We start from the raw sequence: 15,871 nt of genomic DNA on the forward strand, positions 1-15,871 counted from the left end.
AAATATATATAACTTTATTTAATTTAGGATATTTCTTTTAAAATTCACTTTCTCTTATTAATGATATTTGTCTTTGATTAACTTTAATCAAATACTAATTTAATTTTTCTATAGTTTATAAGATATAAGACAAGATATGAAAATACAAAATAGGACCAACAACATGCTACTTTTATACATATTTTAACTTTTTTAATAATTTTAAATTTTAGTTTTTTTTTCTAAATTTTAGATTTTATTGGATTACATTTCTATAAGTTTGCAAGGTTATATCTCTACAATATTATCTTACATCAAATATATATTATTAAAATTTTAACTAATATTAAAAAAACACCTTATCACATTATCAATATAAAAAAAAAAACAAAAAAAGAAAGTTCATTAATATGTTAAAAATAATTTTTTATATCATAAGTGTTTTTGTCATAATTTCATTTTATCTATTATTTATATTTTGTCATAATTTCATTTTACCCGTTATTTATATTTTACTATACAAAATTAGTTTAACTTTAATTTATGCTTATTTTTCCTTTATACAAATATTTTATTATTTTATACTTGACTTTGACATTTTTATAATAATATAATGATATTTCACATAAATAAAAAAAATGAAGTCTACAAATGGAAAAAAAAAGGAGAATAGACAGAGAAGGGGGCAAAAAAAATAATATTAGGTTGTGATTTAATTTAGCAAGAGTAAAGCTTATATGAAATAATTATTTACAAATCAAAATTTATTAATATTTATATGAAAAAATTATTTATAAATAAAAATTTATTAATATTTACATAAAATACTTTATTTTGAAATGAGTCCATTTTTTTTATTAAAGTATATTTATACTTTATAATATTTTAAAATCCCTCCCCCCTTTATTTTTTTTAATTTAGTGGGGGCAAAATGTAAAAATATTAAGATTTTTGTCTAATATCATAATATATTTAAAAAGGATTTTAGGATTTCAATGAACCCCCAGTTTAAGTCCGTTTCTGACCAAGCATGATTCCAATGAGACGTAGACTGTAGAAGCGGTGAAACAATACTTGAACTGCAATATTCAGAATTTATTGTAAAAAAATTGTCACTCTAATCCATTTTATGTAGTGTTTAGTTTGATCCAGGCTCGGAAAATTCTTCCCGCATTGTAGTCATAGTTATGGGCAGTGGGCTCATGGCCTACTGCAGATCCACCGCTGGGCCAGTAGCAGATCATATGTCAGTGTTTGGTCAGTGAAAAATTAAATTGGAAGAGAACTCGTTGGACCAGTCAGCAGGCTTTAATCAGCTGAGCGTAGATCGTAATTTTCTTCATCTTCCCACACTCGGACACAGCCACGAAATTTTACTGCATATTGTTGGGATTCTTGGGAACCAGAAGGCTAAGGCCCAGGGTGACTCGCAAACCTTATCCGCAATGACACCATAATATCTTTTCGCTCACGATCAAGAGTTCGGTTGCGTTTAACTCATACGCCGGCAAGAGTCCAAAGCTTGTTGGGTCCACTTTAACTGTACACAAAATTGGACAATGTTAGATGCACCCCCACAATGTGAGATATATTCCTCCATGCCTCTTCAAACAGTTGCTCTGGCCAAGGAATCTCCGGGAGATGCTTTAGCATCAAACTTCAAACCCCGTTAAAACTGTTAAGCCTGATTTAACACCTCAACCTCTTAACTATGATATTAGAATTTAATTTAAAATAGTCATAAAATAAGAGAAGTTTAGCCATTTTTTTATAAAATAAAAGGTTAGTCAGGAAAGACAGCTTGGTTAAAACGTAAGCAAATCGAAATATGCAGAGATGCGTAATCAAGTGGACATACGCTGGGCTGTAGGCTGTACGAAAATGCTGGTCAGCGTATGAATGCCATTTCCACAACCTTTTTCAAGTAAACCCAAAGCAGTAACCTGACCTTACACGTGAGCAATCGGTCCATTTCTTGAACTCAAGTTTCGACTTTTGCTCTATCCGATCAAAGTTCCTGGAACCCAAAAACTTGAGAAGGCAAAGCAACAGACAATTTCCTCGGCAGGTCACCAAGAATCCTATTTGCCGCTTCAAAGAAGAATTAAAGACAACAACACCAAGCACAGCAAAAGAAAAAGAGAGAAAAAGAAAATGGCTTCAGACGTGCCCTGTTGTGGGGCTGAATTCTTAGTGTATCTGCTGATAATAGTGGGTTTGGTGTGTTTTGCTGGGCTGATGGCTGGGTTAACACTGGGTCTCATGTCTCTGGGGCTCGTCGACCTTGAAGTCCTCATCAAGTCTGGTCGTCCTCAAGATCGTATCCATGCCGGTAACCATCTCTCTTTACTTTCTCTTTTAGATGAGTTTTTTATTGGGATTTTATTGTTTTTTGAAGTTTGTCCTTTTAATTTTGTTAACCCAATTGGTTTCCGAAATAACTAGCGATTGCGGGGTTTATCACTGTTGTATTTTATAGTTTGTCGGCGCTTTAAATAGGGATGCTTTGGTTGTTCTAGTAAGCTATCGGTGTAAGGGGGCTTGATCATATATGGTTTATGTTTAGTGAGTTAAGAAAAAATGGGGGGGTTCAGAGTTTCTTAAAGGCTCGGTTTTGGTTGTTATTTTTGCTGTTTGCTTTTTTTCATTTGCTTTTGACTATTCTGGATTCTGGAAGCAAAATGCAAAAATTACAATCATTTAAGTACCAAAAAGAAGTGACATCGGTTCCATGGAGAATTGGGTCCTGAGTCAACTCGTGAGGTTTGAGTTAGCATGTGAGTTGATCTTATGAACATATAGGTGAGAATTTCATTTAAAGTTTTGTTTTCTTTTCTTTTTTGCAGCAAAAATATTTCCTGTGGTAAAAAATCAGCATCTTCTGCTATGTACTCTATTGATTGGAAACTCCTTGGCAATGGAGGTTACTGCACTGAACATTGTTATCATTTTCTCTTTTAGATTTTGTTGCTTGTTCCCTTAACTTCTTTCCTTCCGTGTAGGCTCTTCCCATTTTTTTGGACAAGCTTGTGCTTCCATGGGCTGCAATTCTGATATCAGTGACTCTTATCCTCATGTTTGGAGAGGTTGGTTGTTAACAGATTGAACTCACCATCATTTCAAGGAAGTTGCAGTATTGTTGTTAATATATGCTTGTATGTCTGACTGCAGATATTGCCTCAAGCTGTTTGTACTCGTTATGGCTTGAAAGTTGGAGCAGCAATGGCACCTTTTGTCCGTGTTCTTCTTTTGCTTTTCTTTCCAATTTCTTATCCAATTAGCAAGGTGTAGTCATATTTGAATCTTCTGTTATGTTGTTGTGAATATTGGTATTTGCTGCATCTTGTGCTTTCTACTAGTTGTTATTAGACATAGTTGAATTTGGAAACTAGATTTTCTTGTATTATTTTCCTGAAACTGTGTTTTATGTTTCATATTTTCTTAATAAATGCCATGTCCTTCCTAGGTTTTGGACTGGATGTTGGGTAAGGGACATGCTGTCCTCCTACGGAGAGCGGAGCTAAAGACTTTTGTGGATTTTCATGGCAATGAGGTATTGAATTTAACTTAGTAGGATTTGAATTTTGAAGTTTAGGACATTGTGGCAATTATGTTCAAAGTCTGTTTTCTATTAGTTTGTACAAGAAACATCCACCTTGTGGCTTATGTTTAAATGTTTTATGCGTTCCGTAGCTTTTCTTTATCTGTCAGTATATATATATATATATGCTTTTTTTAGGCTGGGAAAGGTGGAGATCTAACTCATGATGAGACAACTATCATTGCTGGGGCACTTGAAATGACTGAAAAGACTGCCAAAGTTGCCATGACGCCAATATCAAATGCATTTTCCCTTGATCTGGATACAATTCTTGATTTGTGGGTTTGTGGATTCCAGTGTATTGCAACCCTAGGATTTACCCCTCTTTTTATGTTCTAAGCTTTCTCTTTCTCTTTCCAATTCAGGGAAACGTTGAATAAAGTAATGACAAAGGGTCATAGCAGAGTTCCAGTTTATTATGGAAACCCTACAAATATAATTGGACTTGTTCTGGTAATTTCCTTTTGCTGCATTTCTTGCTAGGATACTTTATATTTATTAGCCATTTGTTCATTTTTATTCCTTGGTCATGTGATCTAACCTCCCATTGTCCTGTCTTTATTTATGAAAAGTTTCGATGGAAATCTTTTTCCTTTATTTTAATTACTATTTTGTTGTTAACAAGGGTAGTCTGTATACTTTCTTGAGAGACAAGATGATGAATAAGGTAAGAACAATGGCAGTGAGTTGCAGTTGCATGACTAATAGCCATTGATAATCAAATGCGATTTTCTTTAACTAAAAGGTCATGACAGCGAAGTTGGTAGTCATGCTTTAAGGAAAGCCAAATAGATGTATGCATTAGTAATTTGAATTTGAGCTACAATTGCTTATTTATGTTACTTGTAATTCTTTGGGGTTAGAGAATGCCGTGATGCTCCTTTGGAGCTTTGCTGAAAGCTATGAGTATCTTGTTAACCATGCTGGAGGCGTCTTTGTTATTTACTTGCCTGCTACTATATCTATAAAATAGTGCTAGCAGTTCAACCTGAAACCTTTGGTTAAACAGTTATCAGCTCGCCCATTGTTTATTTATCCAATCTTGGGTATAACTTTTGAAAATATATTGTGTTTGTAATGTTCATAATGTATGATATTGATTTCTGTCACTTGAACTGTTGTATCAAATTCCTACTAGCTCCTGCATGGATGCACTTTTCTCTAATTGTCTGCACCTTTTTGTCTATTAGTTCCCCAACAAAGCCATTCTCCCATTTTATGCTCTAGACTTTATAATATAAATGAAAGTATTTTTGTTATTTTCTCTTCCACATGGCTTTACTCGAATTTCTTTTCTGTTTTCCTATCTTTAATGTGTGGATTCTTCTTCTTGGTCTGGCTTGAAATGTGTAGGTTAAAAATCTTTTAACAATTGATTCGGATGGTCCAGTTCCTCTGAGAAAAATGATCATAAGAACAATCCCACGGTACAGTATCTCCTTTTTTTTGTTATAGTATATTTTTTGGTATCTAAATAGGTGGAACAGAGATGAGGACATGAGATTTAACAATGGATATGTCCCCTTTGGGATATCCAGAATCAGCTTTAAAATTCAGTCAATGTAATTTTTTATTTTCTTTCCCTACTGCAAGGAAGGAGCTAAAATCTATTCTTCTATGCTTCTTATTCACCCTACAGGGTATCAGAGGACATACCACTTTATGATATCCTTAATGAATTCCAGAAAGGTCACAGCCACATCGCTGTGGTGTATAAGGATCTGAATGAGAGCAAAGAATCAGTGAAGAAATGTAAAGAGGGTGAACGACCTGAGTTTAAAGACAGCTGTAAGAATCGAAGGGATGAACCTGAGACATCTAGAAAAGGTGAGTATATACATGCTATGACAGAACAATTCTCTAAAGAAATTCTTTTAGTATATTGTTATAGCCACAATAACCTCCCTATCTTGGTTAGATCCACAAAGCTGAAGTTTTTTTCTTTTGAACTTAGTTGTAGGTTCATAGTATTACAATGTTGATGGGACATGTTATTTATACACTGTACCCTGTATCAATTATGATTTCATGATCCTTAAAGAATTAAATATTTCCATAGCATTTCGGCACACTGGTTTCTGAATTCTAAAACATTTTTGCTGTTATTGATGGACTCACAAGTCTGTTTAACAAATTTTGTTTATTTATGTGTTTATTTCTGAGTGGTATGGTTGAACCGGAAGTCATCAATATCAATGCATTATATGGTACAAATGGCTTCACCTTTTTCTTTGATCTTTTGTTCCATTGATTTCGTGCACAGTACTTTCCACATAAGATTTTCTTTGAAATGGCCATACAAAAGAAGATCCTATCTGTTCTCATTGATTTTGCCTAAGTTAACTATTGCATCAGTAACTAGTCAAGAGTGTCATGATTGATTCTTTAAGGTTGGTCAAGCATACCTTTATTAGGTTGCCTGATCTGGTTCTTTTGAAGTAAATACTAATCTTCATGTATTTCCAGATGATCGTGAGTCTGGTTTAAGTACCCAAGAATCAGGGCTTAAATTGAACTCACAAGATGTTCAGACACCTGTGACTAACAGTGATGGAGGTCAGCAGACAAAGAAGAGTCCACCGGCTACTCCTGCCTTTAAGAAGCGACACAGAGGTTGTTCGTACTGCATATTGGACATTGAAAATGCTCCTATTCCTGAATTCCCATCAGATGAAGAGGTTGTTGGTGTTATCACCATGGAGGATGTTATTGAAGAACTTCTTCAGGTAAATCTCTGAACCTTGGAAAACAGTGCATCGCATTCATTCATTCTGGGTGGAGTGCAGGACCAGCCATCTTTGGGACCTTCATATGGGTTTCTTACCTCCCCCATGATAATGATGCTGATCTACTTTCCTCTGGTAGTGGCCTGATAGCTAGGAAACCAGTATTCTAAAAAGGTTTATAGGAATTACAAGTTAATTTATTTTGCCCATGCTTCCTTATGACAGGAGGAGATACTAGATGAGACAGATGAGTACGTCAATATCCACAACAGGTATATTGCACCATTTCTCCATGTTCATTTGGTTTTGTGTCTTGTTAAACTTGATATCATGACATATGAATCAGGCTATTCAGTTGATTTCTGTCCCTTTCACTAGACCCATACTATGATTCTGGATTTCAGCTTGAAAAGATTATTATTTTTTTTTTTTTTCAAATTGGAAAGATTAAAGAGTTTAGTTCGGCACAGATCAATCTGTACACCGCCTGACATTATGTCCCATGCAGTTGCAAGCAGTGGACTAGTTAAGTAGCATAAACATCATAAAGTTAACATAACGACTTCACCAATTCTTGGCAATGCAGGATAAAGATCAATATGACTGCATCCCAGGAAAATGCTCCGAGTTTGAATTCAATGCTACCTTCTCCAAAAGGCAGTGGCATCCAGACCCCTGCATCACCAATGCTTGCAGGACATCTTCCACAACATTCCCCCGCCTCCCCTAACTTGGCAGCCCCTGGTCCCACACCAGCCCTTTCAGGTTCTAGCAGCACTTCAAATACAGCGTCACCTGCTGCAACACATCAAGCTTCAGGAGAAGCTTCATTAAAAGATAGGTGAAACTTCAGCTTCTTTTTTTTTCGTATGGCATGATAATGAAATATAGACTAAGAAAAGTACGAGCTCTTAGTTTAGTGACTTGTTGAGAACCAATGAAGGACCCTACTTAGTTTTAGGCAGATTGTTTGCTGGAGACATGCAATCATATAGAGAAAGGATTGTCTTTTGGTTTAATGGATAAGAACTCAAATAGACATCATTAGATATAGAATTATAGATTGATCATGAATGTTTTGTGTAAAGTCAGCATGAAATTATTATTTACATTTCATTTCAAAGCAATCTGGGCATGGAACTGGTAACTCTTTTTACAAGAGAATTGCATGAAGATGGCAAGTTGAATGCAGAAGAAATGTAAGAGTTTTTTTTTTTTGCTTTTTTATTTGTCAAAGTCATGCGTTAGATGAAATGCAATTTTGCAAACAATATCCCGAAGCAATTTTGCAAGCTGATTGCAAGAAGATCTATCTTTTGGTATATCGCTTAAAGAATCAAACATGTTAAAGCTTGATTTAATGGTATATTTATTTTCTCGATTGGAACATGTGTGCCATGATTAATATGGGCCGCCTTTCCAAGACCATATAGATTCAGGCCAACTTTCTGTTGCCCTGCACTAGCGAACCAATAATCCAATTTAAAGGGCTTGACTTGCGCTGCATTGATGAAAACGAACTCTAAACTCAAACAAGATCTAATAGGGGATGGTGATTATTGGTAGGGTCATAATCGTTCGGGTTGGTTTTTTTAAATATTTTTAACATTATATATTTTTAAATTTAATTTAAATTTGAATTGATTTTTTAATATAATTTAATTTAAATTGAATCGAATTTTATAGATTTAATTTATCAAAATTTAATTTTTGTTTTTTATATATAATTTGATATAAAATTATTATTTTATTTTATAAAAATTTAAAATATATATAAATTAATAAAAATATATAATTTGATTTGATTTAATTTTTTTAATTTTATCTCTCAATCAAAAATTCAATCTAAATTTATTATATATTTAATATTTAAATTTAATCTGAATAAAATAAAAAAATCAATCTAAATCAAACATAGAGATCTCGAATTAGGATTTAATTTTATCAGTTTTTTTTTTTCTCAATCCCTAATTATTAACAGGGTTAGGCCCAGAAATTTGATTAAAACGAGCCTAATTGGAGGAAAAAACAATCTTTTTTGCCCAGAATCTTAAATGCATATTTTGGTCTATTAAGGCCAAATATTAAATTCAGATTTTAGCCAACGATCTCCTCTCTTCATTGCACAAACTTACTACGTCGCCGCCTTCTTCCTCCACTTCACCGCTACGACGAGCACCCTCGACTCGCTTACTTCCCCGAAAGCTAAAACCCACTAAAAGCCATAACCAAAAAACTAAAAAAGAAAACAATAAATCCCCAACATGTCCCTATCGTCACTCTCCTCGCGCCTCACCCTCCTGGCCCTCCTCTCCGCCACCACGTTTTACTTCCTCTACAAATCCCGCCGCCGTAAACAACTCGCTCTAAACCCTAACCATAGAAAAGGCAAGCTCTTCTTCATCACCCAAACGGGAACATCCAAAGCCCTAGCCCAACGCCTCCTCAACCTCCTCACCTCCAACAACATCCATTTCGAGCTCGTCGATCCACAAAACTACGAGCCCGAGGACCTCCCTAAGGAATCCTTAATCCTTATCATTGCTTCCACGTGGGAAGATGGAAAACCTCCTCAAAACTCAAAATTCTTCGTCAATTGGCTCGCCGAAATCAGTACCGATTTTCGCGCTGGGAATTTGTTGCTCTCCGATTGTAAATTCGCCGTCTTTGGAGTCGGTAGCCGGGTTTACGGAGAAACGTTTAATGCTTTGGCAAGGGATTTGGGAAAGAGGTTGAAAGGGTTGGGAGCGACAGAAATGGTGGCAGTTGGGGAAGGTGACGTGGATGGAGGTGCATTAGACAGTGTCTTTGAAGAGTGGAGTGAAAAGGTAGTTACTGTTTTGAAAGGGGGATTGGTGGTGGAGAATGAGAATGTAATTGTTTATGAGAGTGATGTTGAAAGCCTTGAAAGTAGTGATGATGATGGTGCTGGTGGTGGGGAAGAAATTGTTGATCTTGAAGATATTGCAGGTAAAGGGCCATCGAGAAAGAAGGCAGTTAATGTGGCTGAAACTAATGGGAAATTGGATGGGAAAAGAGAGATGGTGACTCCGGTTATGAGAGCCAACTTGGAGAAGCAGGTAACTTTGAGTGGATATGAATTTTTTTGTTGATGAAGGCATTTCATTGTGGTGAACTGGTGATTGCTTAATGTTATTATATAATTGTTTCTTATGGTCAAATAGACATACTTTAACTGGTGGGTATTTACAGGGATATAAAATTATTGGTTCGCATAGTGGTGTTAAAATCTGTAGATGGACCAAGTCGCAACTTAGAGGACGAGGAGGTTGCTACAAGCACTCATTTTATGGAATAGAGAGCCATAGGTGATTGCAACTTTCTTTTGCACCTATTAAGCCTTCGATGATTATTTAATTAATTCTATTTTGAACCTAATTTGATATGGTTTACCCCTTTTTTTGCATAATTATCTTGGTTTCTGTTTAGTTACAATTTTCTTCACATAAATGTCTTACCTTTTTTATGGCGTGCTCCTTGATTTAGACTATAAGGATCCCAATATCATGTTTTATACTTACCGGAGGATTAATATGTTAGTATTTTCCTTTTGCACCCTCATTTAAAAAGAAGGTTTGAGACTAGGAAACATTCGTCTTGTTAGTCTGTAATTGGCTATTAGTTGCTCTCATGTGCGCCTCTTTATAGCAAGTTTGATCATTTTATGCAGTTCATAGTGGTGAAACCTCATTTTGTAATCTACTTAACTTACGTTTTACTAGGTTTGTTGTCCCTTCTGTAGTTGGTGATTGCAGCTATGAAACTGCAATTGATTTTAGTTAAACTTTGAATTGAACAGATGCATGGAGGCTACCCCTAGTTTGGCTTGTGCCAACAAGTGTGTTTTCTGCTGGAGGCATCATACAAATCCTGTAGGAAAGAGTTGGCAGTGGAAGATGGATGATCCTTTAGAGATTGTCAATACTGCCATAGACCTTCATACCAATATGATTAAGCAAATGAAAGGAGTTCCTGGTAAATGTGATATATTTGTTCTATACCATCCTTTTGGGACTATGGGATTTATTTTAGTTAACATTATCTTCTACCAAGTTTCTTCCACTAACATTTATTCAATGCACCTCATGTATGTTGTGATTATCCGGTAACAATTAATATTTGGCAGGATTAGAATATCCCCAAAGTTATTTGTTACAACTTAGATTCTTAGACATACTGTTGCAACAAAGATCTTTTTATTGCATTCACAGGATAATTTTAATCATTCTACTGTTGCAGGTGTTACACAAGAGCGATTGTTGGAAGGTCTATCCCCTCGGCACTGTGCCTTATCACTTGTTGGTGAACCAATTATGTATCCAGAGATTAATATGCTTGTGGATGAGCTGCACCGAAGGCAAATCTCTACATTTCTAGTTACCAATGCACAGTTCCCTGAAAAAATTAAAATGCTGAAGCCCGTAACCCAGGTTTGTTGGCTGTGAATTTATGTTAAGAAAGCATAGATGTCAAAAAGGTCTTCTGCTCTTGATTAACCTAGTCATTTTCATTTACTTATGCAGTTGTATGTGAGTGTAGATGCTGCAACAAAGGATAGCTTGAAGGCAATTGATAGGCCACTCTTTGGGGACTTTTGGGAAAGATTCATTGTAAGTATTTCATTCTTGAAATCTAAGAAAATTGAGCTAAAACGTTAAGGAAAGAAGTATAATTAAAAATTTCTTAGACAAAAAAAATGATGGATGGAAAAGTGGGATGATATGAAGTAGAAAGATGGCAGGCATCAATATCCTTGAATCCAGAATCTAGCAGGCTACATGAGGAGTGTGAAACTTCCTCTAAAAACTTGAATTAGTGTTGATCTGGAAGCTATATGGCTGCATTTGCCATGCTAAGGACAACATATTGGCAGATACCTTGAATCCCAATCTAAAACAGATTTCTTTTTGCATTATTGTGAAATGCCATTTTAAAAATCCTAACATGTCACGGTTATTTACTTTTATAAGAATGAACTTCTTCTTCATGTTCATAGCAGCTTGTACTGTGTAGAAATTTACCTATTACTAGGCAATTTTTAGGGCTTTTCTTTGGGCTGCCTGAAGTTCCTGTTTTCTTATTGGTAACATCCACTATTCAGGATTCCTTGAAAGCTCTCAAAGAGAAACACCAACGAACTGTATATCGCTTGACTCTCGTGAAAGGTTGGAATACAGAAGATGTAGATGCTTATTCTAAACTCTTTGGTATTGGGAAGCCTGATTTTGTTGAAATCAAAGGTGTAACGTACTGTGGATCGTAAGTCTTTTGGTCTTATTATTATTAGTATTGTTTTTTATCTGCAACACTGCGTTATCTTGCTTAGTCATCTTGATCTTTTTAACAGTTCTGCCACATCAAAGTTGACAATGGAGAATGTGCCTTGGCATTCTGATGTGAAGTCTTTCTCGGAGGCATTGGCTCAGAAAAGTGAAGGACAGTACGAGGTTGCATGTGAACATGCACACTCTTGCTGTGTCCTCCTGGCAAAAACAGAGAAGTTTAAGGTCAATGGCCAATGGTATACATGGATAGATTATGAAAAATTTCATGACCTGGTTAGTAACAGCATCAATTTCATCATTTTGTTACAGTAACAGCATCAATTTCATCATTCGGGTAACAGCATCAATTTTATCATTTGTTATAAACCTTTTGTTTCTTGTCAATGGTGCAGGTGGCCTCAGGAAGACCTTTCGACAGTAAGGATTATATGGCTTTCACTCCATCCTGGGCTGTCTACGGAGCCGAGGAAGGTGGGTTTGATCCTGAACAATCTCGGTACAGGAAGGAGCGACATCACAAGTCAGATCGCTAAGCTATTTGGAGATTTATATTAGTATTGCTACTACACGGTAAATCCATTTTTATTAGTAAACATCGGATTATCATTTTTTTGTATTTTATCAGTTTTGCTTCAGTTGGTATGCATAGGGGTTAAAAGGTCTGATGAATGGTAGTTTTCTGCCTGTAGCTTTGTTGTATTCATATTTTCTGAAACCAATTTTGATCCAAAAAATATCATTTTCGAAATAATTACCCTAAGCCTTAAGTTCAAAACGTATAAACTTATTTTGAGAGATGGGTCATTCCCTACTTGGAAATGGCCCATTTGTTGGAATTCCTTGCATGTTTTTGTCTCCCACTGTTATCACATGGCGAAGTGTCACTTTTCAATGACGAATTATGTAAAAGATGATTGCAGATTAAAGTGTAAGAGGTTGAATTCGGGTTTTTTTCTTTCTAAATTAACTCCAACATTCTCTTATGTCCTGAAGTTCTGACATAAAAAAATAAAAAACAAAAAAATAAAGGGTAGGAATAAGGCCTGTTGGTTTTTCACAATGTATAAAAAAAATATGCGTTTTTTTTCTTTTTTATATGCCTCTGTAATTAAGATTTTATCAAAGATTTACAAGAATCAGATTGGCTGGTGGCCCTTAAGTTGTTAAATCAAATCATTCAAACGTGTGACTGGATGACAGCAAGATTTGTGTTGGAGAACACAGGCCTCTGTGCAACATGCACTGCACTATTCTACTTACTACATATCTCTTACAAAACAGTGCTTAGCAACATCTCAATTCTCGTATCAGGCTTTTGCTCTTGCACTTGCTCTCGTTGACAACAAAATAAACAAAGAAAAATAAATATTGCAAAGTTTCAGTGACATTCTAGAGAATGAAAACAGCACTTCTTCCATTTTAGTGCAGCCAAGTGATTTTTACTTTTAAGAAATAGTTATACAAAAATTTGCTCTACAAGAATTTGGTAAGAGACTCTGTGACGGTGTCAAACCAATCAAACAGTAGCTTAGCTTGAGATTTTCAGGTGGGGTAGTTACCCAAACAACTTGACAAAGCTATACAGGGTACAGATAAGGAAGGTATCCATGGCAACAGCGCGTCCATGCAATGCGCGGTCCTGGGTTGTGGATGGTAGCAAAAACTCTCCACTTCTTCTGCTACTTCATTTTCTTACAATAAGTAGACAAGTGAATGAACAAAAGTTTATTGGTAGTCCAGACGTTTTTCTGCCAAAAGAAATCTGTCTTCCTTCTACTGTTACTTCTCTTTTTTTTTTTTTTTTTTTTTGGACTTTGTCCATTACCAGTGCCTCAAACTAAAACCAACTCCACGTCATTATTTCACTTGGAAGTCACTGTCACTCGAGTTTCGTGGTAAAGAAGAACCCCATCAGAATCAGAGATTGCCCTCCGGTGGCATTGGACTTACTGGGGCGGCCAGAGGTTGTGTTATTGATGGCTAGGGCGTGGCAATCACGTGCTAGTGGAAATGAGTTCGCAGCAGTCCCAGTTTTTTTCTTGTCCAGAGCAATTATAACTCCGCGTCTGTTCCTTATAAGGCAGAGCTGGCAGTGTCACCGGCTAAATACGTAACCTCCACTCAGTTTTTCCTCTTCCCCTCACCGTCAGATTTCAATCTGGCTTTCACTCACCTCACTCAATGCCACCAAACATTAAAAAATTCCTACATAATAGAGCAAAATAAGCAAAACCATTTTTTGGCTCGAAGTGTCTTTATCTACCGATATAATAGAGCAGCTAGCTAGGTTTTCTTTCCCTTTGTCGGGTGCATCTGACTGTTTAGTATTATAAATCACGAAAAAGAGTCAAATACAGTAAACTTGTAATAAAAAAGAAAGTCTAACAAGAAAATATGTATGCTAGTAACAACCCTAATCTTGTTTAATTCAAGTAATTAATGGTATTAGAATTAAAACGATTGAACAAAACGCCAAAGGAAATAAATAAACGTATAAAGCAACAAATTTGATGAAACCAATATGCTTCATCATCTTCATGTTAATCAAAGTGAAATGCAAAATCATTTTAAACTTTTGTTCCGGGAGAGGATTTACCAGATTTTATGAAGGTAAAAGATGAGACCCAGTAACGAGTTAAAGCAATATTAGCTGCTCTTTCTGGGTTTGCTTTTTCTTCTTGTTCTCCTTCTTGGAGGCTCCCTCTCCGCCACTGATTGTCCCTCTCCCTTCTTTAGACCTCCCATCGAAGCTGATGATGCCTCTGTCTTTGCTTGTAGCTTTTGCTCTTCTTCTTCTTTTACTTGCTGTGGTTGTTGTTGTTCCTCAATAAGTTTTACTTTCTTTGATTGGCCCTCCATAACTTCTGCTGCTTCCTCTTCTTTTATCTCTTCAGTTTCAGTTTTCTCAACAATTTTTCGTGGTCTACCTCTCTTTCTAGGAGTCTGAGCCTGAGGCTGTGATTGTTGATGCTGTGCCTGTTCTCCCGCTGATGAAGCCTCAGCTATTGCTACTGAAAGTTCCTTGGTCTTTTGAGGCTTCGTCTTACCCATCAATCTTTTCCTATCAATAAACTTTTATTCAACAACCAATAGCCAGCTATCATAAACCCAAACAAATCATCAAAATCTAATCTCCAATGACTTCTTTTTTTAATGTTTGCAGCTCTTTTACCCTACTGTATACGAATCCAAAAATTCATTCAAATATGCCCCTTGGTATTTTTTTGTATACAAGATTCTCAAGAGTCAAGACCCTAAAGCAACTGGACCAGTATCTTTGACCACTATCCAGATTTCGGAAACCCCATTAATACAATCTCTCCCTTTCTATAGCTTTGCCCCTTCTCTCTCTCTTTCTTATTCTATTCTATATATTCTATGACTCAATACCAATAGCAATAGTAACAGCTTCTATTTGCAAAGAATAAACAAAGCTCAAAAAGCAATTAAAATCACCTTTCCTTTTCTTTGTCTATCAACCCTATCCATCCCTATATATCGTATTCTTTTGCAGCAGAAGAAAAGACAAGCAGGAGGAAATGAGGTCGAAAGCTATCCTATTTCATTCACCCCAAAATTTTCCTTTTTATTTTGTTGAACACAAAAGGTCCAAAACTAAAGAAAACAAAGAGCCCTACTTCTATTTTCTTCCAGGAAAAACAAAAGCCCTACGTTTTCTTTTTTTTTTAAAGGTGGCTAAACACTAACCATGGTTAAACGCTTGGGTTTGTGTCTTTCTTTTATATAAGAAGAGAGCATTTGGATGAATTTGATTTTTTTCCCAGGAAGAAATATAGAACCTTAGTGAAGTTATGTCATATCCTGGATAGCCATTTCAGCATTTATCTAGATTTAACCCGAATGGCTTTGTTTGAAAAGAATCGTGGATTTGATTTATACGCGGTTAGAGGATTGAAAACTAAATTTGTGCTGTTTTTTTATTAAAAAAAAATGAAATCGTGTAAGTATTAAGTATTAAGGATAAATGAAGTGGACAAACAGAGAAATTGGTGAGCAAAGATGTTATTGTCGTTGTGCTCACAGGAATGGCTTAGATAAACCCTGGTTACAAGCTAGGGTTTGAATCCAAGTTATGTTTGCCTAAGTTATGTTTTGCCTTTCTCATCTACAAAAATAAGGGGCTTTTGGGTTTGATTTTTACGTGGTTAAAGGGTTGTGGTGTACTATATGACTCAGACAGTCAGAGCCAGTGTCTCAGTCTGACTCCCTTATGTCGCTTCGCTGGCTTCGCGACAACG

General features: G+C 35.8%; 3 protein-coding genes across 5 annotated transcripts; 2 read left to right on the forward strand and 1 right to left on the reverse strand.

Annotated features, from left to right (window-relative positions):
- The first annotated feature begins 1,817 nt into the window (after positions 1 to 1,817).
- LOC111315353 (DUF21 domain-containing protein At1g47330-like) lies at positions 1,818 to 7,433 on the forward strand. Of its 2 annotated transcripts, XM_022917007.2 has the most exons (12): positions 1,818 to 2,311; positions 2,826 to 2,902; positions 2,982 to 3,065; positions 3,151 to 3,264; positions 3,446 to 3,532; positions 3,719 to 3,858; positions 3,946 to 4,033; positions 4,934 to 5,007; positions 5,220 to 5,407; positions 6,047 to 6,306; positions 6,532 to 6,578; positions 6,893 to 7,433. In XM_022917007.2, exons 1-12 carry the CDS (start codon positions 2,134 to 2,136, stop codon positions 7,149 to 7,151), a joined length of 1,596 nt encoding a protein of 531 aa, XP_022772742.1. In that variant the 5' UTR covers positions 1,818 to 2,133; the 3' UTR covers positions 7,152 to 7,433. The 2 variants fall into 2 exon arrangements, with proteins under 2 accessions (XP_022772742.1, XP_022772745.1); XM_022917010.2 differs by lacking the exon at positions 2,826 to 2,902 and having other exon boundaries at positions 2,170 to 2,311.
- An 844-nt stretch (positions 7,434 to 8,277) lies between these two features.
- Positions 8,278 to 12,372, forward strand: LOC111315354 (S-adenosyl-L-methionine-dependent tRNA 4-demethylwyosine synthase-like). The gene is made up of 8 exons (XM_022917011.2): positions 8,278 to 9,386; positions 9,520 to 9,635; positions 10,127 to 10,302; positions 10,567 to 10,757; positions 10,851 to 10,937; positions 11,429 to 11,586; positions 11,675 to 11,885; positions 12,005 to 12,372. The coding sequence occupies exons 1-8, from the start codon at positions 8,571 to 8,573 to the stop codon at positions 12,143 to 12,145; spliced, it is 1,896 nt and encodes a 631-aa protein (XP_022772746.2). The 5' UTR covers positions 8,278 to 8,570; the 3' UTR covers positions 12,146 to 12,372.
- Positions 12,373 to 12,995: 623 nt separating this feature from the next.
- On the reverse strand, positions 12,996 to 15,484 carry LOC111315356 (uncharacterized). 2 transcript variants are annotated; one of them, XM_089749158.1, is made up of 2 exons: positions 14,209 to 15,484; positions 12,996 to 13,817 (listed from the first exon to the last, which is right to left on the reverse strand). In XM_089749158.1, the coding sequence occupies exon 1, from the start codon at positions 14,661 to 14,663 to the stop codon at positions 14,259 to 14,261; it is 405 nt and encodes a 134-aa protein (XP_089605284.1). In that variant the 5' UTR covers positions 14,664 to 15,484; the 3' UTR covers positions 12,996 to 13,817; positions 14,209 to 14,258. The 2 variants fall into 2 exon arrangements, with proteins under 2 accessions (XP_089605284.1, XP_089605283.1); XM_089749157.1 differs by having other exon boundaries at positions 12,996 to 13,929.
- Positions 15,485 to 15,871: the final 387 nt, after the last annotated feature.

This window comes from Durio zibethinus, chromosome 20 (genome assembly GCF_047325235.1).
Source record: "Durio zibethinus cultivar Kanyao isolate XHJ-2024 chromosome 20, ASM4732523v1, whole genome shotgun sequence".
Lineage (NCBI taxonomy): Eukaryota > Viridiplantae > Streptophyta > Magnoliopsida > Malvales > Malvaceae > Durio > Durio zibethinus.

Bases quoted from the DNA above. Each gene is read 5' to 3' on its own strand.
- LOC111315353 (XM_022917007.2), top strand. From the start codon at position 2,134: ATGGCTTCAGACGTGCCCTGTTGTGGGGCTGAATTCTTAGTGTATCTG. The intron at 3,066-3,150 runs GTTGGTTGTTAA...GTCTGACTGCAG, and splicing joins TTATCCTCATGTTTGGAGAG to ATATTGCCTCAAGCTGTTTG. The intron at 5,408-6,046 runs GTGAGTATATAC...ATGTATTTCCAG, and splicing joins ACCTGAGACATCTAGAAAAG to ATGATCGTGAGTCTGGTTTA.
- LOC111315354 (XM_022917011.2), top strand. From the start codon at position 8,571: ATGTCCCTATCGTCACTCTCCTCGCGCCTCACCCTCCTGGCCCTCCTC. The intron at 10,303-10,566 runs GTAAATGTGATA...CTACTGTTGCAG, and splicing joins GCAAATGAAAGGAGTTCCTG to GTGTTACACAAGAGCGATTG. The intron at 11,886-12,004 runs GTTAGTAACAGC...TCAATGGTGCAG, and splicing joins ATGAAAAATTTCATGACCTG to GTGGCCTCAGGAAGACCTTT.
- LOC111315356 (XM_089749158.1), bottom strand. From the start codon at position 14,663: ATGGGTAAGACGAAGCCTCAAAAGACCAAGGAACTTTCAGTAGCAATA.